This window comes from Corvus cornix, chromosome 11, assembly GCF_000738735.6.
Source record: "Corvus cornix cornix isolate S_Up_H32 chromosome 11, ASM73873v5, whole genome shotgun sequence".
In the NCBI taxonomy this organism is placed as follows: Eukaryota; Metazoa; Chordata; class Aves; order Passeriformes; family Corvidae; genus Corvus; species Corvus cornix.
The window spans coordinates 8,381,698-8,401,528 of record NC_046341.1 but is presented as its reverse complement, the minus strand read 5'-3'; the positions used below and the strand labels follow the sequence as shown (position 1 = coordinate 8,401,528).

At 49.5% G+C, this 19,831-nt stretch overlaps 2 protein-coding genes across 3 annotated transcripts in view; one reads left to right on the top strand and one right to left on the bottom strand.

The window, feature by feature from the left end:
- GNAO1 (G protein subunit alpha o1) overlaps nucleotides 1-14,226 on the top strand; it is a 145,616-nt gene extending 131,390 nt beyond the window's left edge. Inside the window, exons 7-8 of one of the 2 annotated variants that reach the window (XM_039558069.1) lie at nucleotides 10,283-10,436; nucleotides 12,241-14,226. In XM_039558069.1, coding sequence (XP_039414003.1) covers nucleotides 10,283-10,436; nucleotides 12,241-12,428 — 342 coding nt within the window. In that variant the 3' untranslated portion in view covers nucleotides 12,429-14,226. Of the gene's footprint in view, nucleotides 1-1,156; nucleotides 7,519-10,282; nucleotides 10,437-12,240 lie in introns of those variants that run through there. The other variant, XM_039558070.1, reaches the window with a different exon arrangement.
- A 2,121-nt stretch (nucleotides 14,227-16,347) lies between these two features.
- AMFR (autocrine motility factor receptor) overlaps nucleotides 16,348-19,831 on the bottom strand; it is a 28,413-nt gene continuing 24,929 nt past the window's right edge. Inside the window, exons 13-14 of the mRNA XM_039558516.1 lie at nucleotides 19,323-19,507; nucleotides 16,348-17,865 (exon numbers count right to left, since the gene is read on the bottom strand). Of these exons, the coding sequence (XP_039414450.1) occupies nucleotides 17,721-17,865; nucleotides 19,323-19,507 (330 nt within the window). The 3' untranslated portion in view covers nucleotides 16,348-17,720. The remainder of the gene's footprint in view (nucleotides 17,866-19,322; nucleotides 19,508-19,831) is intronic.

The window sequence follows — 19,831 nt, the reverse complement described above, 5'->3', positions numbered from 1 at the left end:
CAGATTCTTTACACAGCTCTTCATGCAAGAATCTGCTCCCAGAACAAACTTGGCTTCCCTTACTTCAGGCATGTTCTCAAGTCCCATGGTCTTCATGAACTCGTGTCTTCAACTAGCAGTGCATGTGTGTGCATGTGGGATTTCCCCGAGCAGCTGCCTTCCACCACAGCACATCTCCAGTAAGCTTCTCTCTAGCAAATAACAGCATTTCCCATCAGTAAAGCATCATGGAAGGAAAGGGACCCAAAAGCAGTAGCAGTGTTACTGTTGTGGAGCCTTTTGGGGGTCAGGCAGTGCCTGGCAGTGCTGGGAACTTCACTCCAGGCCAGCCAGAGCCTTCATCACCCTTAAGCAGGTGCCCAAGTGGAGCCATGTGTGTGAGCAGGGTCAGAGCTGGCCAGAGGAGAAAGGATCTACTCATTTGCATGACTCATTCTAAGCTTTTTTTAATACAAAATTTGAGGGTTAATGAGGTTTGGCACAGATATCTCTATATATCAAAAAAAGAAACTCCTCACAGTGTGATTTTAGCCATGGCTCTAGCAAAGAGTACTGCAATCCTAATTCCTAAAAAAAAAGGACATTCTTTATCAGCCTTTTTTTGGGTTTGGTTGGGGTTTTTTTTGAGAAAAGCCCACTTTGCCCTGTAAGAGAGGCTGGATCTTTTCATGTCTCTTTCTCTTAATGATTTAGGGAAAGAAGGGCACAGCTACCAATACTGCCCTCAATTCTTGTTAACTCTTCTATCAAAAACTGAAGCTTTAATAAAAAAAATCTAAAAATGGAAAAAATATAAGCCTTTTCCCTAGGTCAAGCATTTACTGCATTCCTGGCAGGTTTCTTCTCTTTTTTGTCACCATGATGTGGAATTTCTTCCATCATAGCCTGTTTAACACTCAGCTCCCTCATCCATTTCATCTCTATAGACTATAAACAGCAACTCAGAATAAAAATACAGCTGAGCTGACAGTCAGGGAGCATCTCCTGCCTGGCAGCAATCCTGGCTGGTAACGGTGCCCATCCCTGAGATGGAGATGGGGCGCCCGCACGAGCTCCCCACATCCCCACAACGGGGTGTTTGCAGGCACCCTGTGGATTTCAAGTCATGGGGTTACTTTAACCCGCTCTTTTTCCTTTCCTCTCGGCTCTCTTGCAGGTCCCAACGCTTTCACAGAGGCGGTGGCATACATCCAGACTCAGTACGAGAGCAAGAACAAGTCGGCCAACAAGGAGATCTACACTCACATCACCTGCGCCACCGACACCAACAACATCCAGTTCGTCTTCGACGCTGTCACGGATGTCATCATCGCCAACAACCTGCGGGGATGTGGACTCTACTAAAGCACCCTCCTCCCTCCGCTCCCGGCACTCGCCCGGAGTATCCTCCAGTCCCGCGGACAGGTCATCCCTTTCCTTGTTTTTTCCTCCTCAGAAGATAACAAGGAAGAAATACATAAATCCCTCCTCCTGTCCCAGACAACTCTGCAGCAAGTTCTGATTTCCCCAGACCCATTTTATTTTACTTTGGTTCATTTTTGGTTCATTCCCTTGCTGCCCCGTTCTACTCCTCCGTTCCAATTCACAGTGTTGCACAGGGAGCTAACGCATTTCCCACAAAGTGCATTTCAACTGCCAAAAGACAAAAATACTTCGGTTTTAAAGAGAGGAAAAAAATCAAAGCCTTAACATACTGGTCAGGAACAGTGTAGTTTGGAACCAAAACTTTTTTTTTGCCTTGAAAATTAAGGGATATTGTTCATTGTCATGGTTATCTGCCTTTTTTTAAACACTGTTCCTTTGGGAAGTGCTAGATACAACCTGATCATTTTGAGGGTACCTTACAGCTCCAGTTCTGACCCCAAAGCTGGAGGGTTTGGTGTTGAATGCAGCCACCATAGCTTGGATTTGTACATTCTCCTTTTTTCCAGACAGCTATTTGAACAAGTAAAACAGCCATATCGAGTTCTGCTGGTGTCTGAGTAACAGGGACACAGTAACAAAGCCTACTAAGTCTTGTCTAAAAGCATTCATTACTGGTAGCAGTTTTACCTCGAGTTTTCAGAATTAATGATAAAATTTATCTAGTGGTTGCTGTAACCCATTTCTGAGGCACTTCCATGGAGGCCATGGGGCCGCTGGGCTGGGACCCCTGGAGCGTAGGCAGTGAAGATGCCCCGGGAATGGTGTCCTGATGGGGACCTCACACTCAGTGGCATCCTGACAAGGAATCCAGCCTGGGGACATTTCCCACAGCACCTCCCAGCCTTAGTGATTTCAGCAGAGGTGATGCTCCTGCAAACATGCAGCATCACTTTCAGACTTCAACCCTGAAACGCTGGGGTGAATGAAATATACTTAGCCCTGGCTTCTTGTAGGCAGAATCTGACCTTGAAGTGCCTGAGATGGGGAGAGGTGCTGTGGGAAACCTCCCCGTGCTTGGGTGGCAGCAAAGTGTGCAAGAGCCTCAAAGCCCTTCATTGCCTCTTGGGCATCCAAACCCCTTGGGAAGCTCAGCCTTGTGCTCTGAGCCTCCTTGGCTGAGCAGAAGCCGGTGGCTTTCCTGTGTCACCTCCTGCCTGAGCATCCCAGAGAGACAGCTCCAGGGTTGGTGTCTCCAGTCAGGGCATCTCTTTACCAGTATCTGTAGCAAGATGGATGGTTAACACTGGCAAAGGAGAGCTCAGGGAGCTGACTTGAGTCAAGTGATGGAGTAGGAAGGAAAAGTGCAAGGAAAGGAGGAAGGAAGGGCAGGGGAGAGGAGTGGGAAGGGTGGGGGTAGCACCCAGCACAGCAAAAGTGGGGGCTCAGAGATAAGGACAAATACAGGTGGGCTGAGGTACATGTGAGGTACACTCGCTTGCCATCACCAAGAGCTCTGGATGCTGCAGGGTCAGAGGCAGAAGGGAATGTGAGAGGTGGGGTGTCACTTCTGTGGACATGGAGGTACTCTTAGAAATCCACCCCAACAGCTTGTTTGTTCTCTGGGTGAGACAACCACCTTTGAGGTCCCACTCAGGGCCCACCTCACCTGGGGGCAGGCAGGCAATGGTGATCCCTGCCTCTTTTCTGCCTCTCTTAGAAATCCATTATCTTGGAAAACACAAATCTTTCCAGGCTGGCCACAAGTTCAACTGTCCTCTCTTGGGAGCCTGATCTAGGAGTGGCTTTCAGGTCTCAGGAGGTCTCTCCAGGGCTGTGTTGGTGAGGGACAATATCTCTTCTCTCACTGCCCATTTAGGAGAGATGGTGTGAGAGCAGCCCAGAGCAGCACAGCCCAAGGGGAGGTGCCAGGTGAGCATCAGTGTGCAGGAGGCAGTGACAGGAACACGTATGGTGGCACAGGAGGGGGAGAGCAGTCGGAGAGGTTTAGGGAATGGTTTGGGACAGAAGTTGCAGAAGGGAGATGAGCCAGATTGAGAGCAGGGAAGATGGGACATAAGGGCACCTGTGAGCCAGAGGAGAGTCCCTATCAGAGGCTGTGCTCTGCCAGGACAGTGTTTGTGGGACATCTGTGACAAATCCCCAGCCAGGGATATGAGCAGGAGCACCCCAGGGAAAGCAGGGAAGGCCAGCAGAGGAAAACGAGGTGTATGTCACCCATCCAGCCAGCTCACAGCCCAGCATGGCTGGTAACTGTCAGTAACTCCTAAACAGCACTAAAGGATGCATTTGCTATTGTACAGCAAGGACCTGCTGCTGCTCTGCTGGGCACTAACAGCAATAACACAACTCCTGCCTCCCCTGCTCTGGCACAAGCCAGTACCCATCTTTCTCTTCACCATCTCAGTCTTAAAATGCCTCCCATGACATCAGCTCCAGCGAAGAGCTGGCCAGCAAAACCAGGACATCCTCTCTGCTCCTCATGCCACAGCCCACCCACATATCTTGTCTGAGCCCCAGCAGTAACACCCAGCATCCACGGGTGTTGTGTCAAATCCAGGGCAGAAAAACCACAAGCTGGTTATGTTTGGTACGTAAAGTGTGTAACCACTGGACCCAGAGTGCTGATGGCTGGTGCTGGCAGGGCTGCAGGCCTTTTACTAAGCTCTGTAAGAAGAGTTTGATCAGAAGCACTGGAGTTTTGGAGATTTTCTGTTCCCACCCCTTGCTGTGAATGATGTTTTATCCAAGCAAATAAGTAACAGAAGCTGTTCCCAGGGAAGGCAGCACCACGCCAAGGCTATGTGAGCTCCAGTGTAAAGCACACAGGAATATTTTGGGAAAGACAATTCAAATTAACTCAACCCCAAACTCTGCCATATGCAGTCAAGTGGCCAGTGCTGGCTCAGTGCGCTTTCACCGCTCTCCAGCCTGGATTCAGGTAACCCATTCCCAGCTTTGCCAGCTGGGAGGTCCAAACCCCCTCTTGCAGCTCCAGCAGGTCCTAGCACGTTGGTGATAACCAGCAGCTGGTGCCCCATGGGGAAAAAAGGGAGAAAAAGCAGAGGAAATGTTGCGACACAGAGCCTCTTCTTTCATTTTCTTTGGCATATTGTGTGTCTAAAGCTTCATCTCAGCTGCTGTTGCTGACATTCCCTCCCTCACACGAGTGCCATGAGGATTCACTGACAAATGCTGGAAAGAGCCTTTGGAAGATGAAATACTTCCAGTGTTAAACACTACTATTTCTCCCGCTTGATGGCCGCATATAGATTTTGTCTCCAGAACGCCTGCCAAATCATTACTCACTGCTGGCTTCTGCATCCTCCGAAGCCTTTCCTGACAGATGTGCCTTCCGCAGGCAATCTTTTGCCCTGTGCTTTTTCTAAACACCAGCAATTCTTGCAGCAGTTGCCTAAAAAGTACCTTGAAATACATCGCCTGCTTTCAAAAGCCTTTTCTTAACAGCCCCTTGTGCTTTGCAATTGCCATGCTCTGAATCCAGACCCTTGGAGACCTAGAGCTGTGTTTCATTTGCAGTCACCACACAGCAGGGATGTTGCAACTGGTACAACTGCATCAGAAATCATACCAGGGCATGGAGGATAGATTTTAAAAGCACAAAGTTGAAACAGCTATGTATAAACCCTGCTGCCCTTCAAAGCTAATGTGGGAATTTGCAAAAAAAAAAAGCTCTTTTTGGGATGCAGAAGGTTTTTAATGACTCAGGTCTCTGTTCCAGCAGCAGAAGCATCCGAGGGGTGTCAGCATTGAAAATAGCATTAGCAACTCATGATGAGCTTCAGACAGCAGCAAAAAGAAAGAAGGAAGCTCCCCCTTGGCTTGCTCTGTAGTGAATGAGAGGGTCGGGTATGGAGCCATGAGACCACAAAAATGCAAATAGCTTCTTTATTTAAACAATAATTTCAACGAAATAGAGAAACCCATACAAGGAAAGTCTTGCAGAGCTGCAGGGCTGAGCTGCAGAGCTCCTTAGGAGGATGCAGTAGCTGGGCTGGTTGGGAGAAGGAGCAATAACCACGCACTGGGAAAGCACACACTAAAATACAGCCCCAGACTGCCACGGGCACTTTTTAATCTTGCATACAGAACTCGCACACACTCTGGTTGTCACAGGGGGCCGGAGGAGCCCAGCGGAGCAGCAGGACAGCAGGAATGCTCAGCGTGGCCATCTGGCCCTGCCGTCTGCGAGCGCAGAGTGTCCCTGCTGCCCCCGCCCTCCTGCCGGGTCTGGATGGTCACATTCCCACTGCCTGCCCAGAAACACTTCCAACTACATCTCTCTCAGGAGTTTTGTACCGGAATTAGCTTCTTGCCTTCAGCCAGCTTTCCTGGATGGCCAGCCAGCCTGGCCCTCTGTGGAGGGGAGAGCATCCTCAGGAGGAGCCTGCCATGCCTCCTCTGTTGATGCGACTTTGTTTCACAGGACACTAAAAGTATTAATGAGGGCAGTCTTTAATGTATATTAAAATGTATCTGGCATGTTTAATCTATGATGGCATGAGCCCAGTGCTTGCCTGCAAGGGAACAGACCTTGTTCTCAGTCCAGGAGTGTAATCTCCAAGAGGTCAGGATGTGACATAGAAGATGTCCTTTTGCCAGAAGGTCCCCATGTGCCCAGCCTTACTGTGCAGCTCAACAAGGCAGACATCCCCCCTGGGGGATTTTGCAGTCAATGCTAGGAAAGAGACCAACCCTGCACTGTTAGTTTGTGTGACATGTCCCAAGCTTTTTGTGGTCACAAAGTCTCCTGGAGCCAGGGAGAGTTGCTGAGTTCCTGGGAAGAAGCTGACCATCTGTCAGGTCAATTAGAGAAGCTTAGTGCTAGTGTGCTTGGGTGTTTCCGTGGGCCAGGGTTGTCTTCAGGCTTACCACCAAAAACTCTACAACCATTTCCAAGGAGACTAAAACACTCATTAGTGATCTGACACTGGACATGTCAAGGTCAGTAGAGATGGTGCTACTGAGCATCACCCTGAGCACCCAGACGCATCACTCACATCCCCAGTGCACACATGAGAAAGCAGAGACATGGTCCAAGTGGCACAAAATTGCAGACCACGGTCTTGCCTCTACCTCCCTGCAGGAAAGAGCAGGCAAACACACCCCAAGGCTCCCTGAGACTTGAGGGTACTGTGTCATTTCTGAGCTCCAGCACCAACACGAGGTAATTGATGCTGACAGATATAGGTACATGACCTATGTAGTTATACTGAGAATATGGCTGTGGGAAGGGACTTTGCACAGGACCGCTCATGCCCCAACCAGCAGCCTGTGAGATCTTTTTTTTGTGTGCAAACACAAGCAAGTGCAACTCTTAAACACCAATGCCTTAGTGAGAGGAGGACCAAAGCCTCCAGCTGGCACCCTGCAGGCAGACAGAAAGGGAGCTGGATTGAAGAAATAGCCCCATCTCCCCAAAAGGGCAGGCAGCTCTGTTCATGGACACTGAGTGCAGAGTAAGCACAGGGAGGAGAGACCAGGAGAAGAGGTAGAGGGGCTGGGAGCCAGCTGGATGCTCACTGCCCCAGGCCTTCTTCTACCCAGTGTCTTGGAAATTAATGTCAAGACCCAGTCCTGACTGTAGGGTGGGCAAGCAGCTCCAGAGCTACAGCCCCTGCTCCAGGTGGGGAGAAGGGATCATGGCAGGTGAAACACCATTTTCAGCAGTGCCCGAGTCTCACCAGCTTTTCCTGTGCTGGAAGAACTTGGTGGTGCTGGGCAAGCAAAGAGGGTTGTTTAAACACCAGCTATTGCCCTGTTAAATAGCCTAGGTCCCTAATTTGTGCTCCTCAGCCCTATTCCCCCACCTCCTTTTTCCCCACTTCATCTTGACAAGGGAAGAGTGACCATCACCCTGTCTCTGGGCTCCCCACTCCCCACCACATTTCCCAAAGGATCACTGGAGGCCGTCACCATTTTCCTTTTGCTGGTTTCCCGCTGAATCATTTCTCCTGCATGTTTGATGGCCCAAACTGTATTAACTGTAATTTTGTACGAAGAGTGACTGTCCATTGGTTTAATAGAGCATTAGTTATTGTAATAATTTATTGGCTGTTGGTAATGTATTTATTAGTTACAAAATGTTAATAAAGTGCCAGCTCTTTTCTAGTGTGAGAGTGGTTTTATTGTGTCTCCCTTGAGCGCATCCAGCTTCTCAAACTTGTTATTTAACCCTATGGCTCCTCCACAAACACTTGCACAAGACACAGCACCAGCTGTCTGCCATAGCCTCATCCACCTGGAAAAAAAGAATTGGAAAAGGATATAACCAAAAGATACTTCATTTTATGTAAGTATTTGGCAGGATTTTTTTTTCCTTTGCTCACCAGAGGCAGCAGCAGGGCAGAGCATCCTTGCTGCCCCATTGCTTCCTCCATCACTTTGTTTACAAATCCTTTACAAGTCACAAGTTTTGCTTTTCCACTGTCTCTTTGTGTGAGCACAGAGTCATAAGACCCATTGCTGGTTCAATTCAGTAAATGGTGTGTTCTCCTCCTTGCTTTAGCACAGAACACGGAGCATTCTTTTATGTTTAAACTAAAGATCTTCCATTATTTGGGGCATAAAAATAGAAGTAAGGAACTTGAAGAAACCAAGAGAAAATTTTCTATAAACCTCAGCAAAGGAAAATGAACCATTGCTCTTATTGACTTCACCAACTTCCAGCGATGTGGCTTCAGCTGGACTCATCCTCAAACACAAATTCCCACATGGCCCATCCTATGAATCCAACAGAAACACAGGCCAGCCTTGAATACAGCACATGGCTGAGAGGGAAAGGATTTTGCTTTGTGTATTGCTATTGGGGATTTTTTAAACTTCCTCCAGGACACCATCCTGCTTGGATCTTCTGCACAGCTGTCCAGGACCCAGAAGTCATCGGGGTTATTTTGCCTGAATGGGGACTCCTGTTTCCCTGGGCAGAAGCTTTATTTCAGCTGCTCTTCCACCAACAACATCACATCTTTATTTAAATATAATACATATTATAGGACAACACCTGAGATGATCAAGGAAAAAGCCCATCCTGATACTCTCCATGAAAATCTCAAGACCCAGCAAATTTTGCAACAACCACAAGTCAAGAAGAACCACATCCTTTTGTGGCAGTTTCTGGTTTCCCTGTGAATAAGGCCTTTTTTTTTATTTCAAGATAACGATCAAATTGAAGTCCCAAGGCTTTAGAAAGCGCCTGCTTGGCATCCCCAGCTACTCTTTGTCAAGGAACCGACAGTGCAATCGCAAAGCCTTTCAAGATGTAATCAGACAGCTGCTAAATTTTGCATGCAAAAGCTACCGTTGAAGTGGAGCTAATAAAATGACTCACTAATAAAACATTCATGGAAAACTCCAAAATGTGTAATTGGGTCATCATTTCATTAGCAAACACGTGTTCTTGCAAATCTTCGGCGAGTCCAGAGCCCCCTTTGCTGTGCCTCCAGAAAAGGGGGCTGTGGGAGGATGTTGTGGGGGGATCTTTGCTGCAGGAGCATTCCCTGCTGGCTGCTGAGCCCCCAGAGCACAGCTTTCCATGAGATTTCCACAAGGCTTTTGTGAACAGCTGTGTCCCCACATGAGCTTCAGGCAGTCGAACCAGAATTGGGGGGCTCAGCCCCCAGAGGGGCTTACAGGGAGGGGCAGCAACTTCAGACTTCACCAAGCCCTGGGTTTGCACCAAAGGCTTTGCAAGTTCAAGTAGAAACAAGGTGGGTACAAACAATGAAAGGGACTCGTGGACTTCCTGAAGCACCCCCCAAAGCTGTTAGTGGACTAGCAGGGAGTGACTTTCTGGTGATTCTAAGAGCAAGTTAATGATGGAGAAAATGTTTGAGAGCTCCTGGAGAGCCAGATCTGTCCTGTCCTGTGGCATCTTCACACAGTGCATGCACCTGCATGGGAACACCCTGCTCTGTGGGGCCCTGTGGCAGCCAATGGGGCACAGGACAACCTCACCTTACCTCCTCTGTTCTGCTGTCTGCTCTCCACTTCTTAAAAAACTTCAGCAGCATAGGGGGGAAATGGCTTTTTATGGGTTTTGGCCACATGTAAATGGGGGGGGGGGGGGGGGGGGGGGGGGGGGGAGGGGGAAGGAAAAAACCCCAACAAAACTACAGCTGTTAGAAATTTACCCTTATGCTCCTACCAAAGCCTTTCCAAATTTAAAATCTCCCTGGAGCAATCTGCAAGCCCAGAACACTCACAAGAGCTGGCAGAGGCACCTGTACTGGTTACCTCCATGGGATTTCTTAAGAGCAACCCAGTCACCACTGGTATTTTCAAAGCTGTGCTGAAGATTTTTCCAGGGACAGGACCTGCTCCTACCTCTGGGCAATTCCTTGGCACTAGTCTTGCTACAGTGGCACCACTCAGTGCCAAGTACCCTTCCAGGCAGGTCCATAGGACCACCCTGGGATGGCCAAAGCCCCCTCCATCCCAGTCCCTATGCCCAGTGTGTCCAAGCTGCTGGCTGATGCTGTCTATCCACCCTTTGGGCTCTCCAAAGGATTCTTCAGGGGCACCCAGTCCCTGAAGAGAGACAGAGCCCCTTCCCTACTCCTTTGGTGAGGCAGGAGAGGAGCAAATTAACTTTTTCCTGTTCTTCCTTGAGGTTGCAAGTGTCTGCCCTGCCAGACTGGCCCCACAGGGATGTGGGGGAAGATCAGCTGCAGCCCCACAGCTGCCCTGGCCTCCAGCCCAAGAGGAGGGCAATACCCCATTTCCCCCACCTTTGTAACCAACTCACATTTACCACTGTCTTACTATAGAGATTTTGTTTTGCTTTCTAACTTTCAATTCACAGAAATATTCTCCTCTCCTCTAACTCTGTCTTTGCCTTCCTCTCTCCCCTCTCCTCCCTCTGTGCTCCCCTTTGCAGAACCGCATGCACGAATCTCTCATGCTCTTCGACTCCATCTGTAACAACAAATTCTTCATCGATACCTCCATCATTCTCTTCCTCAACAAGAAAGACCTATTTGCTGAGAAGATCAAGAAGTCACCTCTGACCATCTGCTTCCCAGAGTACACAGGTAGGTGCTGGGGCCGACACAGCACAGCCACAGGCCCACCCTGCACCACCGGGGCTGGGGGGACAGAGGGGACAGAGTGCCTTTAGAAGGGGGCAGAAGCACTGCCCACCTTCACGAGCTGTGATGCAGCTCCAGCACCCCACTCATGGGCTGGGACTGTGTCCTGGGTGGGGCAGTTCTTGAGGCAAAGGTGCACAAGCAGCTGGTGGGACAGAGAGGGGGTCCAGACAAATGGAGATGAGCTGAAATGAGCCTGGGCACAGGGAGCTGTGGAAAGAAGAAGCCTTGGCAGGAGCTGAGTGGCCACCACTGGAGCCATCCTGTTTGCTGGTGGTTCCTGAGAAGCTCCTGCAAGAGGAGCCAAGACACGTGGTCCTCCAGGCTGCATCCTCCCAGGAGTGCCTTCACGCTGGGTATGGCTGGAGGAGAAAAGAGCCCCTTTACAGCAGGAATCTGTGGAACCACAAGAGAATCATCCATTTTGTAGTGAAACCAACATGGCCTAGAGAAAAGGATAAAAAACCAAGAAGATGGGCAAGGATAGATACTCTGGATTTCTCTAAGGGAAAGAAAAAAAGCCCATTTAAATTCAGACTCCAGCATCCCCTACAGATACTGAGATATCTCTGAACTATTCCACCTATCCTGGATACCAAACTCTGGGGACAAGGGAGTCCCCCAGCAAGATGGCACCCATTCCCCTACAGCATAAGTGCACCACCATTTCCACCAGAGGCATTTAGGCTTCTCCACCATGAAGGGACCAGCACTTTTCTCACAACCACCTGGTAGAGCAAACCAGACTATCCCATGTGCAGCTGTATGGCACAGCCAGGCTACCCTGTGGAGAGGCACAGCCCGGTGGCACCTGCCCACCTTCCCTCTCCTTCAGCCACCCACTGCATCAGGAACAAGGGGAACCAGCAAGCTGGAAAAGGAAAATAAATCTCCAGATAATAGCAGCTCTTGCAAAGGCGATTTCAGGGGCATAACTCAGCTTTGTGGCTTCCCACGAGGGGCCAGCACAGCCTCTCTCGCTGCCCTAAGCAGCTTAATGCAATAACGCACATTTTTCGGCTCAAACATCTGGCGCCTCTCCAGCCCACCTTCCCAAAGCAAACCTCCCCGTCACCGAGCCCGCAGGCAACACGTGTGTCCCCAGACGGCTCCTGGAACACCACCACCCCTCGCCCACTCCAGTGCCCAGGGTGAGACCCCCACCCACCCCAGGTGGGGCACAGAGGAGCTCAGCCCCACCAAGGGGGTACAGCCAGCGTCCATGGGTGACGCTGGGGTGGCCACCAACTCTCTCGGCCATCCTTCCCCCTGCCTGCCCGGCCGGGGGGCCACCAGGCCCCCCGGCCTTCTCCCCCCCCCGGCGCTGGGCGCTGTCGGGGCGCGCCGCGGGGACTCACCGGTGCTGCCACGGGAACATCCCTCAGGCACAGCCCGGCCGGGCGCAGCTGGGGAACCCTGCCCTTCCTGCAGGGAAAAAGGGGAGAGTGCGGAGCGGGCAAAGCAGCAGCACCTGGGGAAGGAGGAGCCCTCGACGGGGCCCAGGTGTGATGTGTTTTAGGGGGAAATGGGGCAGAGGGGGAGCAAAAGGGTAGTGGGGGTGGAAAGGAGGGAGATGGGAGGGAAAAGGGTTAAATGGACCCTGAAGGGGGCGGTTAAAATAAATAGGTTTGCCTGATTCTGTTATAATTAAAGCACTTGGCAAGCAGCATGGGGCCGGGTGTGGCGGGGGGTGGTGGTGGCCCTCAGCCCTGACAGCCCCGCTCTGCACCCCCGCCTGTGCCCGCAGGTCCCAACACCTACGAGGACGCGGCCGCCTACATCCAAGCACAATTCGAGAGCAAAAACCGCTCCCCCAACAAGGAGATTTACTGCCACATGACGTGTGCCACAGACACGAACAACATCCAGGTGGTTTTTGACGCCGTCACCGACATCATCATTGCCAACAACCTGCGGGGCTGCGGCTTGTACTGACCCCCCCCGGCGCACAGCGACTGCTTGGGTGGCGATCCCGGCGCCAGGAGAGAAAAGAAACATAAAAATAACAGGAAAAAAAAAAAAAAAAAAAAAAAAAAAACAACAACCCCCAACGCAACCACACACAGACACACACAGACACACACATGCGCGGGGGAAAAAAAAAAAAAAAAAAAGAAACGAAAAAACAGATTGATGGAGAGAAAAAAAATTTGTCATCATAATCATGCAAGTTGGTAAATAAAAAGGCATAAGGAAAAATTATATATATACGTATATATATATATAAAAAAAATCCACACCCACCTTTTTAGTTTGTTTTTTTGAACCCCCTTTCCCCATCAGGCTCCTCACTCCGGCCCCCGGTGTCCCAGCCTGGGGACACCCCGGGGGCCAGGGGGGCTCTGCCCGACCCCACCATCCCAACAGCTCCCCCGGTACCAGGCAGGGAGAGGGGGGAAAGGGCATTGCCCGGGGTCACCCTGGGCAGGGGCTTCTCTTCCCGGCAGTTATTTGACCATGGGCTGCTATTTTCTAATTATGATTATTAAAATTCATTATTGTGGGTTGGCTTTTTAAAATTATTATTATTTTGGTTAATTTTTTTTTTCCAGCATGGGCAAGGCCGGGCTGCCCCTGCCTGTTCCCGGCCACACTGCCACCTTCAGAAACAAAAAAAGGTTTTTGGTTTTTTTGTTTGGTTGGGGTTTTTTTAAAGAAGGAGGGAAAAAATTGAACACTGCCCCCGGCCACATGTCACAGCTAAAAAGGGAAACAACGGCAGCAACAAGCAGGTCTCCTCCCATTTCCCACCCTGGCTGTTTGGGGGGAAGGCTGCAGTGGGGGCATCCTCCTCCTGCTCCCTTCCCAGGGTTTCAGGGGGGTTAGGTCAGATTTTTTGAATTCCCACACCAATTCAGGCCAAAGCCCTCACCAGACAGAGCCGGTGGGTTTTTCCCATTTTTGCCTCCCTCCTGGTTTAACAACTCCCTGCTCCTGGTCACTGCTCACTCTCCAGGTCCGTATCCAAAAGCACAGCTTGGCCCCCCCCAACCAGAGTCCCCCCTCACCTCCCCTTCAGGGTCGACCAGGGACATCAGGGAGGGCTATACAGATATATATATATTATTTTATTTTTTGTTTAGAGTATTTTTTTTGTTTTCGTTTTGTTTTTATTAATTATTTTTAACTCTTTCCAGTGAATGCTTTTTTGTGCTGCTTTTCTCTTCCCCTCTCCTGCCCCAGTCCTCTTTCCCTTTTAGTGAATGGTGTTTTCTCTCTCATGTGGGGATGTTTGTGCTGCAAAATAAGTAAAAAGGAAAAAAAAAAGAAAAAAAAATTTTAAAAAGCAAACTTAAAAAAAAAGCAAGAATGAAAATAATTTAAAAATTTTAAAAAACACACACAAAACCACAAAAAATAATTTAAAAAAATAAAAAAAAAAACCAACAAAAATCGAATGTAGTGTTTACATGGAAGCCACCGTTTTCATGACCAATCCCTCGTCATTTCTACTTTGATTAGTAACCAGACGTCTTCACGGTTTCACTTTTACGAGTTACCTTTGCTGAAGAAGAGCAGTCACACCTGTTCAAAAGAAAATGAAGAAATAAAGAGGAAACTTAAAAAAAGATATTATATATATATATATATAAAAAGCGCCAGGTCTTTCTAAGCCTTTCTATTACCAATCAGTGAGGTTTCTGTGATATATTACACACTGCCAATCTCTTTCTCTGACTAATGGAAAAATTCATGTGTAGCTCAATAAAGAGAATGTTTGTCTGTACCCTGGGCTCTCCCCTCCCACGCCTCCGCCTCCTTCTTTCCCCCCGCGCCCGCCTGCCTCCTTCCAAAAGGAGGAAGAAAAAATACCAAAAATCACATTTGGGGGGATTTGCTGCTGGTAGCAGAGGGAGAAGGGAACTATGGATTGGTGTAACTACTGATTGTAAATTCTGGGAAAGCAGTGTGTGGAAGGGCTTTGGTGCTTCAGAACATCACTCTGAGCAAAAGGCCCCCCCAAAGACCTCCCCAGGCAAGAAAATATTTTTATTTCTTCAGGGAGTGCAAAGCTAATCAACAGGGTGAGTCCTTCATTTGTGGCAACATCACAAATCTCACAATATTAAAGCTTTTCCCCTTAAGATATAGAGGAAGGTTCTTCAAGAAAGTTGAGGTTTTCTCCCTGCTGCTCAAGCGATTCTGGGTTTGTTTGGATTTTCTGGGGGTTGGGGGTTTTCTCCACAGTTTGGGTTTTTCCTGCATTCTCCTTCGTCCCAGGTTCCCATCTCCTGTGCATGCCAGCTCTGGGCACCGTGACCACAAGTGGGACACTTGGAGAGACCCCGGCCCTGGGCACAGCGCCGGCACTGCTGGGCACGGGGCTGGGGCTGGGCACCACATTTGACATCCCCTCCCGTACCACGGGAACGCTTCCAAACCCCGCGGCACCGCCCGGGGATGGACCCATAGAAAAGGTGACCCAAGCATCCAGGAGCCCCCTGTGCCACCCCTGGCGTGTCCCCTGCCCAGCCCCGAGGAGGGAAGGGTGGGTGGCAGAGACTCCAGCATGCAGCAGCAGCTCCTGACCAACACGGCCTTTCCAAGGTTCCTGCTGTTTACAGCGACCAGAGGCGTATGCTGGCACTGCGAAAGTCGATCAGGCCTCTCCTCAGATGACCTCCCTTTCCAGGGAGGCAGAGCCAGCCAAGAGGCCACCACTGGTCCTGTGCTCCTCTGCACAAACTAGCCTTTCATGGCTCAAGTAGGTCATTGTGCAGCGCTGCCGCAGGCAAAGGTGCCATCCAGCGGCTGGCCAGGGTCCGCTCCTCAGGGAGCTGCCGGGAAAAGTCAGGAGCGCAACAGAAGTCCGGAAAGAACATCCCCAGTCTCTGAAACACCCCCACCCTCCCTGGTGGAGCTCCAGGAACCTTCCTCTTCTCACGGACACCGGGAAGCTCCTTCTCTCATCTCTGCTGCAGCCCGAGGAACTGCAGGACCTCTGGCAGGGACAGGCTCATGGCACCCTCTCCTTCCCCACGGATCTGCTGCTGGCAGAAGAACTGGATTCCACAGCAGGGTCCTGCAGCAGGCAGGGAGGGCTGGGGAGAGCTGCTTTGCCGGTATCTTCCCAGGCACCTTTTTTGCAGCAGTGAAATTGAGGGGGGCAGGATGTCACAGCTCCCAGAGCACCAGGAGGAAGAGGAGGTGGCTCATGCACCGCTGGTGTTGCCAGCCAAGCCCTGGGGAACCAGGAACTCCTCAGCTTCTGTGTCTGAGGAGCGGGCAGGAAACTGCTCCAGGGCAGAGCACTCCTGCCCTGAAGGTGGGTGGGGTGGGAGAGAACCGGCCAAAGTGGTGGGCATTGCCCACAGACAGGTCAAAACCCATCCTGGCTGCAGGCACCCCCTCTGCCGAGAGGGAGCTGGGATCATTCTGCCTCATCGTGTACAAAGTGCCTCATCAGGTAAAACATCTCCCAGAAATGCAGCAAGGAGGAAGAACTCATGGATACCCAGAGCCCTCGAGGATTTCTGTGCTGTTTTCTGCACTCTCAGAGGAACATCGACTCTGCTGCCTGGATCACAACCCAAACTCTGCATTGCTCACACGAACAATAGCTCTCATCTGTCCACACACTGCCAGACAGCTCAAAACCCACCTGATTTTCAGTCCCTTGAGACACTGTTTCTCTGTCATTTCCCTGTTCACAGCACAGCCAAATTCCAGTAGCAATTACTACCCTGCAACCAGAGGCCTGGGAGAATGTTCCCAAACCCAGTGTCAGGTGCTTGTGCTCCCTCTCATCGGATGGAAAGGGGGAACCGACAGGGACCAAAGTGCAGATGCCCCATTTACAGACCAAACACACACCAGGAACATGAGAAATCACACTACAGAAATTTACAAACAATTTCCAACACTGATCAAGGTTTTATTTTTGTTTGGTTGGGGTTTTTTTAACAATAAAAACAAAACAGCTATGTTCTAGGCAAAACCAAAGATCTCAAAAAATTTTTTTGAGGTTTACTAATAGCATTGCAAGGTAAGGCTTCCCAAAGAGTTTTATTGAAATAAATTATTTTCACCTAAACATTGATGCAATTCCTCTCATTAAATTCACCTTCACCTAAAAACCAACAGTAAAAAAAGTTACCAACAATTCTAGATAATACTGGGCTCCTTCTAAAGGACGGTGAAACTAGAACTCATTCTTCAGAAGTTTAAAAATTAAGTCACTGCCATGTAAAATTCAACTATGTAAGCTAGCGGCGGCAGCGCCAAGGGGATCTCAAAAGTTCTTAAGAAAATCCAGGTTAGCAAGTTGGGCTGCAGCCAGCAAAGGTCCAGCTGCCCCCATTCCTCCAGTCTTTCATGGTGAGGTTGTGGGGTTAAAAATGAAATAAAAAGCAAGATATTGGAGCAATCTCCGCACCATCTCATCAGTGTTGCACTGGAGTCCAGGACAGGCAGGTTTTACTTTCAACTCCCCCAGCTCATGGCAACAATGTAACCTCGCCTTAGGTCCCTCTTCTTCACTCGATCCCCCTCTGTCCCTCGCTTGTTTCTGGACATAAAAGGCAAAGGAAAAGTGCAGCCTTGGGGATGAACAGAACCAGACCTCTGCCAGTGCAGAAGAGCGCAGCAACAGTGAACTATTTCATGCTGGAATTGGCGTGAATCAGCGCTTTGCTGCACAATTAATGAATTCAGGTTTTCCTGTGTTGTGTAGCCAGACAACTTCATCCAGTGTAAGAACCTCCCAGCGATGCTACCCCAGCCCTTCAAGCCGCCCTACATAACACCCTTGGCTGCTGTAGGAACAGGGACTGAGCAGCCTGCTCATCTAACACAGGGCTTGCTGCAAGCTTCTAAGCTTCCTTCCCTCGGAGTAACTGCCCCTGATCTCGAGCAGAACATACCCGTGCGCTCCGTGACCTGCACCCACAGCTACCTCAGAACACACTTCCCCCAGCCTCTGCTGTGCAGTCAGCCCCATAGCTCATGCCAGCTGCAGAAATCATGCCCGTGGTTTAGAAATTGCCTTTTGTTGTGGAGAGGATCAACGTCACATAGAAAATATTACAAAAAAGGTTAATTTGTCAGCTGTCCAAACATTATTAGACCACATGCTTTATACAGCAGAGAGGCAGCCAGCTCACTCGGCAGCACAGCCAGCTGAACTCTGAAGAGACACTTTCCTGCTGGTATAGAAAGCGCAGGGTTTTTTGTATTTAATTAATTTATTCAACGTTGCTCACGAGGAGGAAGGAGGGGCAGCAAGTGCTAAGAGTTTTGCTGCATCTGAAGTCTCCGTTCAGCAGCGGCAGCGAGGGTCCTGCGGCGCAGGGTGACGGCGTCGGCCGTTGCTCCCTCGGGCAAAGGCTTCTCTGTGCTCAGCTCCTCATCGGAGGTTTTGTTTAAGTAACGCCTGAGGGGGGAAAAAGGAAAAGATGAGTGAGCAGAACCCACCTCATTCTGGCTCTGAAAAATGCATCCCTGCAGTCGGGGAGGGCTGGAAGGCAAACTAGCAGGAAAATGCCTCAATAAACGTGCACATGAGCTATGTGCTCCTAAAAAAAGCCCACATCACCTACAATAGGCTCTGCAGAGTTGGCAGGAGCTCTTAGGTTTTGTGCAAGATCCTTGTGCCTGTGGGAAGGAGCCAGTTCTAAAGGTCAGGCCTGTCCTCTCAACTCGGAGCCATTCACAGCAGGTGAGTTACGACTCCCTCTGTTCCTGTTACTCCACTCCTCAGCCTCTGGCTCTGCCTACAAGAAGGCACTTCCTGATGACAGGGAGTAAGCCCGTGACAGAAGGGGCACTAGGGGCTGCACAGTGCAAGGTAGGGCCAGAGGACAAGGAAGTTGCTACCAGAGTTAAAATCCCAGTGAATTTTTACACTTTAATGGGAAAAAACGGTAGTTTGAAATTCAACAGCTCTTCAAACCAGTAAGCCAGAAAGTCAAAAATACTCTTGTCTCCCTAAAAGACATTTTTTCAAACATCAAGGAAAAATTTAGTCTAGGAGCAAGTCTGTTTACAGACTTATAAAAGGTGTCATGGCCCCAGGTATTTATAAGGCATTTCAGTATGGAAAAGGAGCAGCAGGAGCCTGACAACACCAAAGGACCTGGAACTCAGTGGGGTTGTTGTAGACCTCCTCAGCAGTATCCCTGTGATTCAAAGGAAGGGAAAACACTTGTTAACACTATGAAGTGTTTTCTACATCACTAAAGTGCTTTTCCTTCTCTGATTAATCAGCAACTGGGTGCTAGTAGAGTCCACCAACATAACTGGAGTACCAGTAAAAAAGTTGAATTCTACCTGTAACAGCTGCTACTGCTTGGGCTAAAAGAAACAGTTCAAGTTGGTCCCTCTCTCTTCAGCAGTGCTGACTGGCTGGTGCTGAGCTCCTCTGGTGAGGTCTAGACAGGGTCACCTGTCAGATCTGTGCTGCTCTGGGCTCTGTATTTGGAAAAAGTGGTGCCTGACAGGAATTTCACCTGTAAGAGCACAGGCAGTGAGGGCTGACACCTGTGCCAGGAGCAGAACTAAAGATTACTAAAGGACTCAGCCCAAGTAACCTGCTCTCAGTAAATGCTCAGACCAAAGCCCACTGAAGCTGGAAAAATCAGCCTTTGATTTCAAAGAACTTTGGATCAACTGCACAGGAAGCTGTGTGCGTGCTGGGACACATGATGCTATTTCAGAGTTGGGTTTAGTTAGCAGTGTCAAACAGCATCCTGAGCCTGCTGTGGCAGATGTATTCATTCCTCTTACTGCTTTTCCCATCAACCCAGGCTCTCAGTGGTCTTAATCCATTTGAAACCCATTCTGGGGGACTCCACCTGAGTGGCCAGGCTGGCGTTTCAGGAAGGAACATACTTTCGAGCTTGTTGCAACAAGTCCTCCTTCCGCTGAACCAACATACGCTGCCTTTCGTCAGCTGACTTGGAAAAGCGACTTCCCCTGGCCTCAAAATCTTCTGCTTCATTAGGTTCTGCATCCATTTCACTGAATTCCACCATTTCTTCCAGTCTGGAGTTCAGTTCAAGTGGCACTCTCTCTGTCTAAGAGAAAAGGAAATAAGGAATAAGTCTTTGCAAAATTTGGGCTTCTTTGCATCAAAACAACAAACTACAAAGAACTGTCATTTTCTGAGGCACTGGAAGAAACCAGAGTCTCACCTGCTGTACCCAATTCCCTCGGGTTCCTTTGAAAAGCCCAGCCAAAAAACAGAACAAAGATATTTCAAACCATGCTCAAAGATCCTGTATCCTATAACGCTGTATCTTTTATGCCATGTTTGAAAGTAATGTCAAAGACAAACATTAATTACTCATAATTAATGCTCTCTGAAAATGGGGCATTTGAAAGTCAGATTCTGCAGCTGA